The 12,786-nt window shown below is 39.7% G+C and overlaps 1 protein-coding gene across 1 annotated transcript in view; it reads right to left on the reverse strand.

The window, feature by feature from the left end:
- Window positions 1–203: 203 nt before the first annotated feature.
- The window catches only part of LOC135473059 (E3 ubiquitin-protein ligase MYCBP2-like), a 95,236-nt gene continuing 82,653 nt past the window's right edge, over window positions 204–12,786 (reverse strand). Inside the window, exons 80-86 of the mRNA XM_064752853.1 lie at window positions 6,903–7,012; window positions 6,033–6,224; window positions 4,396–4,503; window positions 3,366–3,575; window positions 2,313–2,420; window positions 1,265–1,430; window positions 204–672 (exon numbers count right to left, since the gene is read on the reverse strand). Coding sequence (XP_064608923.1) covers window positions 557–672; window positions 1,265–1,430; window positions 2,313–2,420; window positions 3,366–3,575; window positions 4,396–4,503; window positions 6,033–6,224; window positions 6,903–7,012 — 1,010 coding nt within the window. The 3' untranslated portion in view covers window positions 204–556. The remainder of the gene's footprint in view (window positions 673–1,264; window positions 1,431–2,312; window positions 2,421–3,365; window positions 3,576–4,395; window positions 4,504–6,032; window positions 6,225–6,902; window positions 7,013–12,786) is intronic.

A 12,786-nucleotide genomic window follows, 5' to 3' on the forward strand; every position in this document is an offset into this window, starting at 1 on the left:
AGAAAACAAAAACCAAAAAAAAACAGAAAAAAACAGCATTTTATAGTATTTTGCACGGTTGAATTATAATATGTACACACAGTCACTCCCTTTTCCTATTCTGGAGTTTGTGATATATTCCCACCAGGCAATCTGTTTTAATCTGGCAGTTTCCACTAAACATGATAACTGTGGTTCATGGAATCAGAAACCACAAAGTGTGAATCTGACAGTTTCCACTAAACATGATAACTGTGGTTCATGGAATCAGAAACCACAAAGTGTGAATCTGACAGTTGTAAAAACCAGCAGATTTTTCTTTGCAAGTATGCAATACTCTTCTGTTTGGGGATGAATGGGTTCATAAATTCCACTGCATGCGTAAGGCCAGAAAACTATTTTCTCCATCATCTCTGACTTGTTTCATGCACTGCCAAAAACCACCAAAAATCCCTGACAAACACTGCCATTGAGGTATGGATCAGGCCAAGCTTTTGGACTTTGGCCACCAAGTGAGGACGAGTGGATCAGGATGTGATCTCTGAGAACGTGTTGGTGTGATGATGTGACCCTTGGCTCAGAAGGTGTGGGCGTTACGACAGACCCCGCAGCCCAGAGCAAACTCCTCACCTGTGGGTGGGTGCTGGACATGCAAGGGACATTCCTCTCCCTCCAACTGTTTGCCTCGGGAACCTGAGCAAAAACACAAAGTGTGAAACAGTCATTTAATTAACTAGTTAATTTGAATGCTACACAGGTGCTAATGTGGCTTTAGATGCATCACTAAACAGCATTTTGGCAGAGAAGAAAATACCACTTTTGTTTCATGTTATCATCTTGGAATGAGTTTAAATGCTTTCATGACACATATGCAGTAGTATGTCAGAGATGAAATTCTTTTGTATGTTGTTACCTGTCACTTGTTTTTTCCCCAAACCATTTAATGATGAATCCGTCACTTAAGGACTTGAACTCACAGCCACCGCATTGGTGAGAAACTGCTGCGTCATCACGCTGTGCTAGCATGCTAACCGAGCCACTGAGGCCCCGAAGTTTGTTTGGAAAGTAGGACGACATCTTGCACTTTATTGGTGAAATTTTACGGTAAATACTGTATATCTCAATATTAAACAAAACAAGTGAAGGTTGATGAGGTCTGTTACCAGGAAAGAGTGAGTACACAATGTCATCATAAAACAGCTAAAATCCCACACAGTTAGAGCCTTGCTTCACCAGCAGACTGTTGTTGATGCATAGACGTGATGAAGGACAATGATTACATTACCTGCCGGGCAGTGAGGCAGTTCATGTTTGGGGATGTTTGTCACTCGCTGGAAATCATCGTGACAGGCGTTACAGAAGTGCGTTGTGCCGAAGCAGAAGAAGACAGCCACAGAGCAGCAGTAGCGACATTTATACTCCAGGAAATCCGTGCCGTGTTTGGGGCACATCTGCAACACACAATCCATTTCTTACAAACCCAGAAGGAGGACAGACAACAACATCGTCTCACAGTCTAGTCTTGATTTATAGTTCTAATTATTAGTTGGCACATGCAAACCTTTTGATATGTAAATAAATGGAATGATGCTATGAGTAAATGTCATTATTCACAGCATCGGACAAGTCATATCTGGTGGTATAAATACGTTCAGTGTTAAATAACTTGGCGCATATGTTACACTGACTGACCGGTTCTTTATTTATTTATCTGACTGGTGTTTTATGCCGTACTCAAGTATATTTCACTTATATGACGGCAGCCAACATGATGGTGGTAGGAAACTGGGCAGAGCCAGAGGTAAACCCAGGAATATCTGCAAGTTGCCAGATGACCTTCCCATGTACGATCGGAGAGAAAACCAGCATGAGCTGGAATTGAACTCACAGCCACCATATTGGTGAGAGGCTCCTGGGTCATTACGCTGCGCTAGCTCACTAACCAACTGAGCTAACAAACTGAAAAACTGTTTCACTCCAAAAACTGGAGTAAACCACTGGTGTTTTTGTACAATTTTGTACAAAACACAACTTCTATGGTAATCAAACTCTACAATGCCAATAACCAGACAAAGCTTCTACTTGTGAAGAAGCTGACATGCAAGCAGCTGGATTCCAAAGGCAATTTTTTTTGTCGTTGTTTCAATATACTCAACATTACCTCATGCATCCACAAGCATAAAGCACACAAAATCATACGTCTTACTGGGCTCAAGCACACAATATATCTTGAAGAAATTTTATGCACATTGCCTCATTGTGCAAATATGGCAGGTAGAGAAAACTTTTGGTTTATTCTTTCTCAATTCTGAATATTTCCTTGGAAGACTCACCTGTGCCCGTGAGACATCTGAGCAGGCTCCACACACCAATTCCCGGGGGTCATACTCATCCCCTACCCCCGCCTGCTCATCACACCTCACCTCACCCCCGTAATAGGCCTGGTGAACACACCAAACAAAAACATAAGTCAAAGCCAAAAAAAAAAAAATGTCACACTGAAATTTGTTACGTTGGTGTATTATCTTGAGATTGAATAATGTGGCCTTTAACATATAATTTTATGACATCAAAACAGACCACTCCCTATGATGACATATTTCTGGGTCCGTGCTAAAGAAACCAGATATGATGGTCTCCATATTACAGTGACACTGATACCGATAATATGCTGACCAGCACTTGGCCAGTCTACTCAATCTGACATCTTTATGGCCAAATATATATTGGTTTTATTTCTCTGACTGGCGTTTAACACCGTGCACAAGAATATTTCATAAATGCGACGGCCACCGGAATTATGGACGGAGGAAACTTTAGAACAATCGAGTTACAATACAACAGTTTCCAACATCAGAAAAAAATATAAAATGATCATCTTACTCATCACAAATAAATGATGTCCAATATCACAACACAATAACGATCAAGTTTCAATAGCAAGTTAAATGCCATGATACAAAAGTACAATGGTAGCTTGATATCAAAGGACTACGCCTTACCCCGAGAACATGACTACTAAAAATGATTATCCAAAAAACCAAGAAATTTGCAGGATGATACAGGAACAGTGGTTTCCATTTAATCATTACTTTTCAACTACTAAAACATTTACTAGACTGCTCAGGTACCCCTGACTTTGCACTTAACCATGCAGTCTAGCTTTACACTCGGGGAAGAGAATCGTTTCCGTCAAATAAAATTTCTTTTACTAACTGACCTTCATGAGTAAAAAGTTTGGTCATTTTGGTCAAACATAAGATAATTTGTTCATCTTAATTTCCTTTAAAATCAGCTGAAATCAGCTAAAGAGCTGAACACTCTCATCAGTGAATACCATCCACTTTTTGCAAAAGCCATGAGCACAAACACACATTGTGATCTACCTTCTTGCACTTGAAGCAGACATAGTAAGCATATCTGTCCATGGCAAAGCCTGCGGGGTCACTGTGGAATCGTGCTCCTGGTGTCGTGATGGCCTCAGCCTTGTGTAGTCCTTCATACTCGAGCCTCATTAAAGCCTTCCTTCTCACATCCTCATGCAGACTGCGGATTGGCTCCAACAGCTCCTTCAGCACATTGTGTTTGATTGCACTCTGAAACAGCATGCACAAATAACTCAACTGCTGCAAGCATGACACTAATTATTGATTACCCTCTGAAAATGTCCTAGAAAGACAATTTTGGCAGCTGTGCATGCACAGATACCTTTTATGACCATAAATTTCGTCCATGACTAACATGCCAATTTTTCCTGACTGTGAGAGTTCTATTAATTTTAGATAGGTGTTTTGAGGTTTGCTTGGAACATGGGACGACATTCTACTGGACAACTGTAAGATTCAGCGCCAAAAATAGTATTCTCTGACATTTATTTGCCTTTAAAAGCGCATATCCTAGACATGCCTTACCTACAAAGGTAAGTATGCAAAAGGCTACAGCGTGTGTTATGTAAGCGACAGGAGTCTAAATGAACACAACAGTAAAAAAAAACAAAAAAAAAACAACAAACAAACAAACGGTAAAAAACAGTCACTGAAGCAGAGATATACTAATAGAAATACTGCAATTATATGACAAATTTTCCTAAAAGAAGTGAACATCTACAGAATACAAAAGTCATCAAAGTATTATTTTTGAAGCAGAAAGATACATTTTTCTACTAGGATATCATTCAATCTTCTAAATAAATCCTGAAAATCCTTTCCATGATCAATACAACTCTGGCAAAATGAGTGAACTTGTCAGAGAAGTAAGTTTAGTTCAAATATCACGAATGTGAGCATCATGTCCGACATTCACATACCATTCGTAGTCCGTAAAGGATGTCGATAATCGCAAGATCCATTTCCCAAACAACTAGCTCCCAAAGAAAAAAGGTATGTAAGAAATTATACAAATTATACCAAAACTTACTTTGCAGATTGGACAAAGGGAAAAACCAAATGTGATCCGAGGTCCAACCCATCGCTTTTCAAGCACTTTCTGACAGCACTTCATGTGGAAAACATGAGCACACTGCAGCTGTAACACACGTAATGTACAGAAACAGCTGTAAGTTTGACTGACAAAAAACACATCTAGTGAAACACGAGATGACATTACAACTACAATGTAATTAAGATGTACAGTGTAGAGAGAAAAGCCAGAGTGTGATAGCCGGCAAATGGTCACACTTGACCGGTGAAATATGTCCTTTTGCCAGTTATCTCAATTAGGGTTTTATTCTAACACACCTTCCCACTAACGGCCGGAGAGGAAGCCAGCATGAGCTGGACTTGAACTCACAGCAACTGCATTGGTGAGAGACTTCTGGGTCATTACGCTGTGCTAGCGGGCTAACCAACTGAGCCACGGAGGCCCCCAGAATTTATCAGACGTCACTGGTCTAGATTTACTGTTATGTGCACAACTGCCGTTGGCTTCTAAATTTAGCTTGCCACTGTTTACATATGCTGAGTTCAGGGCCTGCTGTCTGCCTCTGCCTTAGAATGTTCCAGAATACCCTCAGTTCCGGGCCTGTTTGTTTACAACAAGTGTTCAGGAATTTTCTTATTCAAGACAATTCCACCAGTACAAGACCTATGAAAGCAGGTCAAAAGGGGAGAAAGGAGAATTATTGAGAGTTTGGATGCTTTCGCTGTATGTTACTTTAGTAAGCCTTTTGTGCTGAATTTTGGTGTCTTTATAGCCTCTGGCTTTGTTATATCCTTTCTCCACCAAGCACTTGTTCAGTCTGAACTTGTATATTTAATTTGTGCTCTTGTGTACACAGTGCTTATTAGTACACAGAACCTGCCTGTGAAATTTTGTGTATATTTCGTCATACACTCAGTTATACAGTGGATTTTCCCTCTTATTTGTGCATTTATGCCTGTATGGTTTTCCACATTGTGGAATATATGCGTCCGTTTGGACTTGACACCGTTGTACATGTAAGTACTTTAGTATTTGTATAGATACTGCTATCCATTCTTGTTAAACTTAAGTACTTTAGTATTTGTAACAGTGTTGTTATCTGTTCTTGTTAAAGCTAATAAATTGTTGTAAAATAAAATCTGCTGGTTTTGGTTAATTTTTTGTGCGGCTAAACTGTCGTGTATTTCGAACAAGCCATCTCTTTATAATACAGACAGTTTGGGTCGTAACATTACTCAAAATGCTGTGATGTCATGACATTTAACATACAACAGCATTAAACACACGCACACACACACACACACATCGTATACTGTACACTTCATTTAATGTTTAGCAACACTATCAAGAATTTTTCAATTTACACACCATAAGGTATATGTGTGGAGTAACGTGGCTGACTCCTCAAACCCAGCATTTTCACCAGGTGCATGACACAACAATCCTCCCAAACAAGGCGTAGAATCTGACAACTTTTCTCAAGTTATGTGGCCCTTCTGACAACCTGATGCACGACAAAATTATTAATGATAACATCAGCTTTAATAACGAGCTTTACAAAAAGAGGGGGTAAACTGAGAAGTGAGATTTGATATTTAGATCTATTTTAGACGACATTAATGAATGCTGATTACCTTTATAGCTGGAGCTGCAGCCAAAGCCTCTGTGAAGCAGATCATGCACATGTCGTCTGCGTCCTGCTTCAAGAGTTCCTGGTCTGAGGAGCGACAGCGGTGAAGACACGGCAAACAAGGCTCCTCGTTCTTGATCCCACCACATGGGTGACCACAGGAGTGAACCTTTGCACAGGCATTACGGGCATTTTCCTACAATGATACCATCACACGTGCACACACAATGACTGCAGGGATTCATTTGATGAAATTAGTTTGGCCCCCTATAATATTAGGCATTTATTTGCTTATTTGAATAATGTTAAAGATATACTCAAGAATTTTTTTATTCATATCACAGAAAAGTATTGCCGAAGAAAGCGGATTGCCAGGAGTAAACCACTTCCCTTCGCCAGACAAAAAAAAAAAAAGTCTAAAGCTACAGTCGGATCAGCAAAGAGCTAGATTTGAACACGAGCCCTCATAGATCAAGAACCTGACAGTAGCAAGGAGCCTGTGTTTTAACCTGAGAGAGCACATAATGTTAGAAATATTTTAGGCCACATTGAAATATATAGTGTTATAAGCACTGGATAACTGAGCAAAGGTCAGCAGAAAAAAACTCTATCCATATAACAACATTAAAAATAGGACATATATAGTCTTGTATTTAAACAAAAACTATTTCACCCTCTTTGTTACCTAAGCTGGTCAAGAAACAGAAATTCAAAGATGGATGGTTTGGAAGAGGCCTTAATGCAAAGCCAACCATAGGTTGGACAAATTCAGTACAGGTATGTACACATATTACCCAAGGTTTGTGTTTTTTTATGTCAGTTACTGTTAATACGATACCTGAGATAACAGGTTATAATTGGGAGGTGTACTTACCTGACAGTCGGGATCAGCACACACATTGCCTATAGCCAGCAGTCCTGTGTTACTGGAGGTGCCACAGAATCTACAGGTGCCTGGGCCGCCTGGAGGGTTGCTTACCTTACCTGTAACAGTTATGAGAGAGTGAGCGTTCAGGGTTTAACGTCATAATTAACAATTATTCAGTCAGCTGATGACAAAGGAGTCCTTAGAGTGCATGTAATGTGCCTCCTTGTTGCAGGATGGATATCCACCACTCTTTTATCTAGTGCTGCTTCACTGAGACAACTTAACAAAGGCAAGTAAGCTGACCCACCAAAGCAATTACACTGATACGGGTGAACCTGCTGTTGCACTACCCTCGTAATGCTGAAAGCCAAACGAGGCGTTTGTAACAGTTATGTGTGTGCAAGAGATGATGAATAAAACACAAGTTATCAACAGGTATGTGTGTGCAAGAGGTGATAAATAAAACACAAGTTTGTGTGTGCGAGAGGTGATGAATATAACACAAATTATTAGTTACCTGTGTTCAACGTGTGTACAAGAGGTCATAAATAAAACCCATGATATCAGTTACCTGTAAGGTATGCGTGTGCAAAAAGTCACGAATAAAACTCAAATTGTCAGTTATCTGTAACAGGTGTGTGCATGTATGTGCAAGAGGTGATGAATAAAACAAGTTATCGGTTACCTATAACAGGTGTGTATGTGCGAGAGGTGATGAATAAAACAAGTTATCAGTTACCTGTAACTGGCGTGTATATGCAAGGGGTGATGAATAAAACAAGTTATCGGTTACCTATAACAGGTGTGTATATGCGAGAGGTGATGAATAAAACAGTTATCAGTTATCTGTAACAGGTTTGTGCATGTATGTGCAAGAGGTGATGAAAAAAACAAGTTATCAGTTACCTGTAACAAGTGTGTATGTGCAAGAGGTGATGAATAAAACAAGTTATCAGTTATCTGTAACAGATATACACGTATTTGATCAGGAAAACAAAGTTATAACACACCCATCATCACAGGTACATATACATGGAACATCATGAACAAAACAGGTGCTGATAGTTACACATGGCTGTGAACATATGATAAGGGGCTTAGGTAATCAGATACCTGTCATCAGGGACTAGCCACGAGTTAAGTGAATCTATAATATCTGAATATAAATATATCAGTTATTTATTGACAGGTGCCCAACAGGTGTATCAAAAGCACAACTTATACACAAATCACAGACAGGTCGATCTATCAACATTAGCGATATTATTTTCAACTGAAGCCAGAAATGTCTGTGAAAAAAAAAAAAAAAAAACCAAAAAAAAAAAAAAAAATTCTGTTCAGAAAGTCCAAACTTTAAGTGTGGTACACACCAGCAGCTATTTAGCTTCAAGGAAAAATTTTAAAGGCCTTTGATGACATCATGGTATGGAATATTGTATGCCTTAGCATATCTGCTGCACCTTAACATATGATAAATTGATGTTACAAAGTGTACAATGTTTGGCACTGATGTATCATGTGGACAAATGACTGGTTCTCTGTGGTAGAGGAGAACTTCATAGTAAATACTCACCATTATACCTCTCATTTCCTTAGAGCAAACCTTTTGTTCTGTTTGCTTTAGGTTTTATTTTGTGTCTAGCCGTGTCTGGTGAACATGACTATCACAAAAATGGCATTATGCATTATGTCATTATCAAAATACACCCCCAGCCACCTAGGCATTTTTTGCTAAACTTTTGACAGTTCATGAAATTTAAAAAAAAAAAAGACACGATCTCTGATACCGTCCTGAAAAAATATATTTTAATTTATTGCTGTTCAATCCAACTGCATAAACTAATTTTAGTGTAGAAAGCTAAAGCATTTTGTAATGTTACTTGGCTGTGTGCTATGAAATGCCACTCTTAACCGACCCTAAAGAGAACAATCTGTTCAACACACAACATGTAAATAGGATGAGCCTGTCACATACTACTGACCAGTTACCACAAGTACATGTACTACTGACCAGATACCACAAGTACATGTACTACTGACCAGCTACCGCAAGTACATGTACTACTGACCAGCTACCACAAGTACGTGTACTACTGACCAGCTACCGCAAGTACGTGTACTACTGACCAGCTACCACAAGTACATGTACTACTAACCAGCTACCACAAGTACATGTACTACTGATCAGCTACCACAAGTACGTGTACTACTAACCAGCTACCACAAGTACGTGTACTACTGATCAGCTACCACAAGTACATGTACTACTGATCAGCTACCACAAGTACATGTACTACTGATCAGCTACCACAAGTACGTGTACTACTAACCAGCTACCACAAGTACATGTACTACTAACCAGCTACCACAAGTACATGTACTACTGATCAGCTACCACAAGTACGTGTGCTACTGACCAGCTACCACAAGTACATGTACTACTAACCAGCTACCACATATAATCTAACACTGCAATATAATTCAGGGGACTGTTTTAAAATGCTGTCATAATGGCAGATTCTGTGTTCTGCTAATTTACTATAGTAATGTACATGTACGTCTTCATGTTTCCAGAGACATTTCATCAAGCTCATTTTGTGACACCAAGGCAGTGTAAAAAAATTCATAATGAATAGCAGAGGATTAGAACTGTACTGTGCAGGAACAAAGCTATGTGGTACATAAAACAGAATTGCACTGTAAATGTCCAGCAATGTGTGGTACATGTATTTGACCAGAGCTGTGTGGTCCATGTAATTGACCAGAACTGTTTGGTACATGTATTTGACCAGAACTTTATGGAACATGTATTTTGACCAGAACTTTGTGGTACATCTATTTGACCAGAGCTGTGCGGTACATATATTTGACCAGAACTATACTGAAGAAATATATACACAAACACCCAATATTTTGACAAAATTAACTGCGTTATCAAATTCCTTTCACTACCCTTTTTCAGGGAGGCATAAAATGGACTCTTGCAAATACGTCTCCATAACTGAAGGAAACTGACAACCAATAGTAACCACTGCAGCTCACATTCTGGATTCAGTTTATAGCACCATTTTGTTCTTCTTGCAGAACAATACAATTTAAAGGTTAGTAGCTTCAACATCTCACACAAAAAAAGCTGTTAGGGGAAACAAGATTAACCCTCAAATTAAGTCATCAGATTGGCGTCACTCCTCGTGATTTGAAGCAATTACATGTAAGTTTCCACAAATGTACAAAATGAAATCTGAAGCTGTTATTAAGTTGATTCACAAATTCATCAAACATGTCCAAACCTACTGAAATATTTAACATCCAATGACGTCAGAGAACTGGCTCTTCTCAAGCCATGTTGTCCTGTAATCAAGGGGAGACAATCCTTACTTCCTATGTTTCCTGTGTTCATGCAATGTGATAATCAATTGCAATACAACTGTTTTTTATATCAAACTAAAATTAACTCAAAACTGAGTGATGCAATAAAAACAAATTACAAGCATGTAAACCCATAAAGGCTGTTACTAGTTCAATGTAGTTGAATCCAGTTATGTAAGTGGATACAGACCCCCATTAGAACTTCCGTTTTTCGAATGTAATTCTGTGTATTTAAGGATGTAAAGTCTTTTTTGGCTGCCACCCTGCCGTTTTTGGTGTACAGATGCATGTTTGACATCAAAATGATGAAAATTGTCTAAGCTTTGGGCAGGTATCAGTTTTAATGATGAAAGTTTGAAATTCTGGGTGAGAGGACACAAGGAGACAGGTGGTGATGTGGCTGCGAGTGAAGTCCCCTTGGTGTTGTTAGGCACCGCTCCCAGCTGCCGGCATAGAAAGGTCCAGATTTTGACGGTCAACCTATGTCAAGACTTTTATGGCTTCTTTCTCACAGGCTGGGCCTGGTATGCACCAAAGCTTATTGGCCACGGAATGTTTGGAGCTGAGCTACAGCGCTAAACGTTGTCGCTTATGGAAAATTAATGGGGGTCTGTGGCCTGATCTGTCCACTTGTGCCAAAACATGTCACTGTGTGCTCAGATTTTGCAGCAGTCTGATAATATTTGGTGGGTACATCTGTGATGTGGTTTGCATTGACATGGAACTTGATTGAGCAGTTTTAAGGCTTTTTAGTTCTATATTTTCACCACATATCTCTTTTGTCTAAAAATCAGATAAAACACTCTGTGGTCGAGGGTAGTACAGGTGTATGAGCAGGCTGGATCAAACACAGACAAGGTTTCATTGTTCCTGGTTTTTAAAATGTCTTTTTTGGGGCTGACATTGGATAAATAATGCATAAATAATGATAATAAGTGTTGTGAGTGAAATTGGAGTATGTGGCTGGTAGATAGGGTGTGTGATTTAGGATGGTCAATAAGGCCTTGCATCACATGTAAGGGCCCAGCCTCACACAGGTGGATAAAAACACATCAGCAGATTAATTTAGAGAGGGCCAGCGTGTATGTAATTTACATTCCCTCCCATGTGTGCCACCACACACTAGGTAAATGTGCATCAAATCAACCTGCAGTCACAAAACATCAAAAACAGGCATGTCTGCTGCAACACTGGCTGCTGTCTTGGGCATAGGCTTGAAGTGGACAAAGTTAATTTTCCTCTCTACACTTTCCACTGTAGGCATGTAGTTGTCAATGCATGTGTGTATTCATTCCTCTGACAAGTTACATGAGCACTCACACATTATGTACGGCAATGGAACAAAAATGATCCATTTCAAGTATCTGGCATACATGTAAGTGTGATCTGTTGGAATATTGCCCTTGTGAAAATGAGTTTCTGCCCCACCAGGTGTCTGTTTCTCCACCTGAACACAGTACGCTGTTCCTGAGACATCTCAAGCAGTTTTTGTTGTAGTATCTAGCCCATGGTGGCATCCACCTCCCTGGGCAGCTGTGATTTTTTTACGTTTCCAATGTCCTCACACCCAAGTTGAGAAAACAGACAGCTACACATGGCTTTCACATCCTAGTTCAAAACCTTTTGAGCTTTCTTCTTGGTTTCCCTCTTTCAACCTTGTCTCTCAAACATGGCTTCAGTGAACTTTGCCTGGTTTGTGCATATACTGAACTGGGATCTACCTAGATGATTGGGGTCTGTTAGCCATTCAGCTTCCTCAAAGGCCTGAATAATCAGATGCAGTCCTCCACTCCCTTGGCCGACCAAGAATCCCCGTCATTGGTCAGGTACTTCGACATGACACATATCCCTCCAGAATTATCTATCTTTTGATATATATTTTGACACTTTTGGCCTTTAACTATTTTCTTAGCACTGCTGTAAACAAGAAAATCTACTTGAAAATCCATAATTTTCCAAATGTTTGTTTTTCGAAAATGTAAAATACTTGATCACTGGAATTTTTTCATTTTTCTTGTAGACATACATGCCAGCTTTCCAAAACATTTGACCTGGTTGAGTTAAATTCCTCCTACTCCAAAGTTTTTGCATGTATCAAACTCTAACTATGTGTGTGGGGGTGAAAGGTGGTAGGAATTATGTGGTGCAAAATATAATAATTTTGACAAAAGTTGGCTGGTTTGATAGGGCACAGACCCCCATCAGAACTTCCGTTTTTCTGGAGGGACAAATGTAATTCTGTGCATTTTAGGGTGTAAAGTCTTTTCCTGCTGCCAGCCTGCCGTTCTTGGTGTACAGGTACATGCTTGGTATCAAAATGATGGAAATTGTTTTGGGCAGGTATGACTTCTACTGATGAAAGTTTGAAATTCTGGGTGAGAGGACACAAGGAGGAGACAGGTGGTGATGTGGATGCGAGTGAAGTCCCCTTGGCGTTGCTAGGCACCGCTCCCAGCTGCCGGCATAGAAAGGTCCAGATTTTGACGGTCAACCTATGTCAAGATTTTTATGGCTTCTTTCT

The sequence above is a fragment of the Liolophura sinensis genome, chromosome 8 (genome assembly GCF_032854445.1).
Source record: "Liolophura sinensis isolate JHLJ2023 chromosome 8, CUHK_Ljap_v2, whole genome shotgun sequence".
Classification (NCBI taxonomy): domain Eukaryota; kingdom Metazoa; phylum Mollusca; class Polyplacophora; order Chitonida; family Chitonidae; genus Liolophura; species Liolophura sinensis.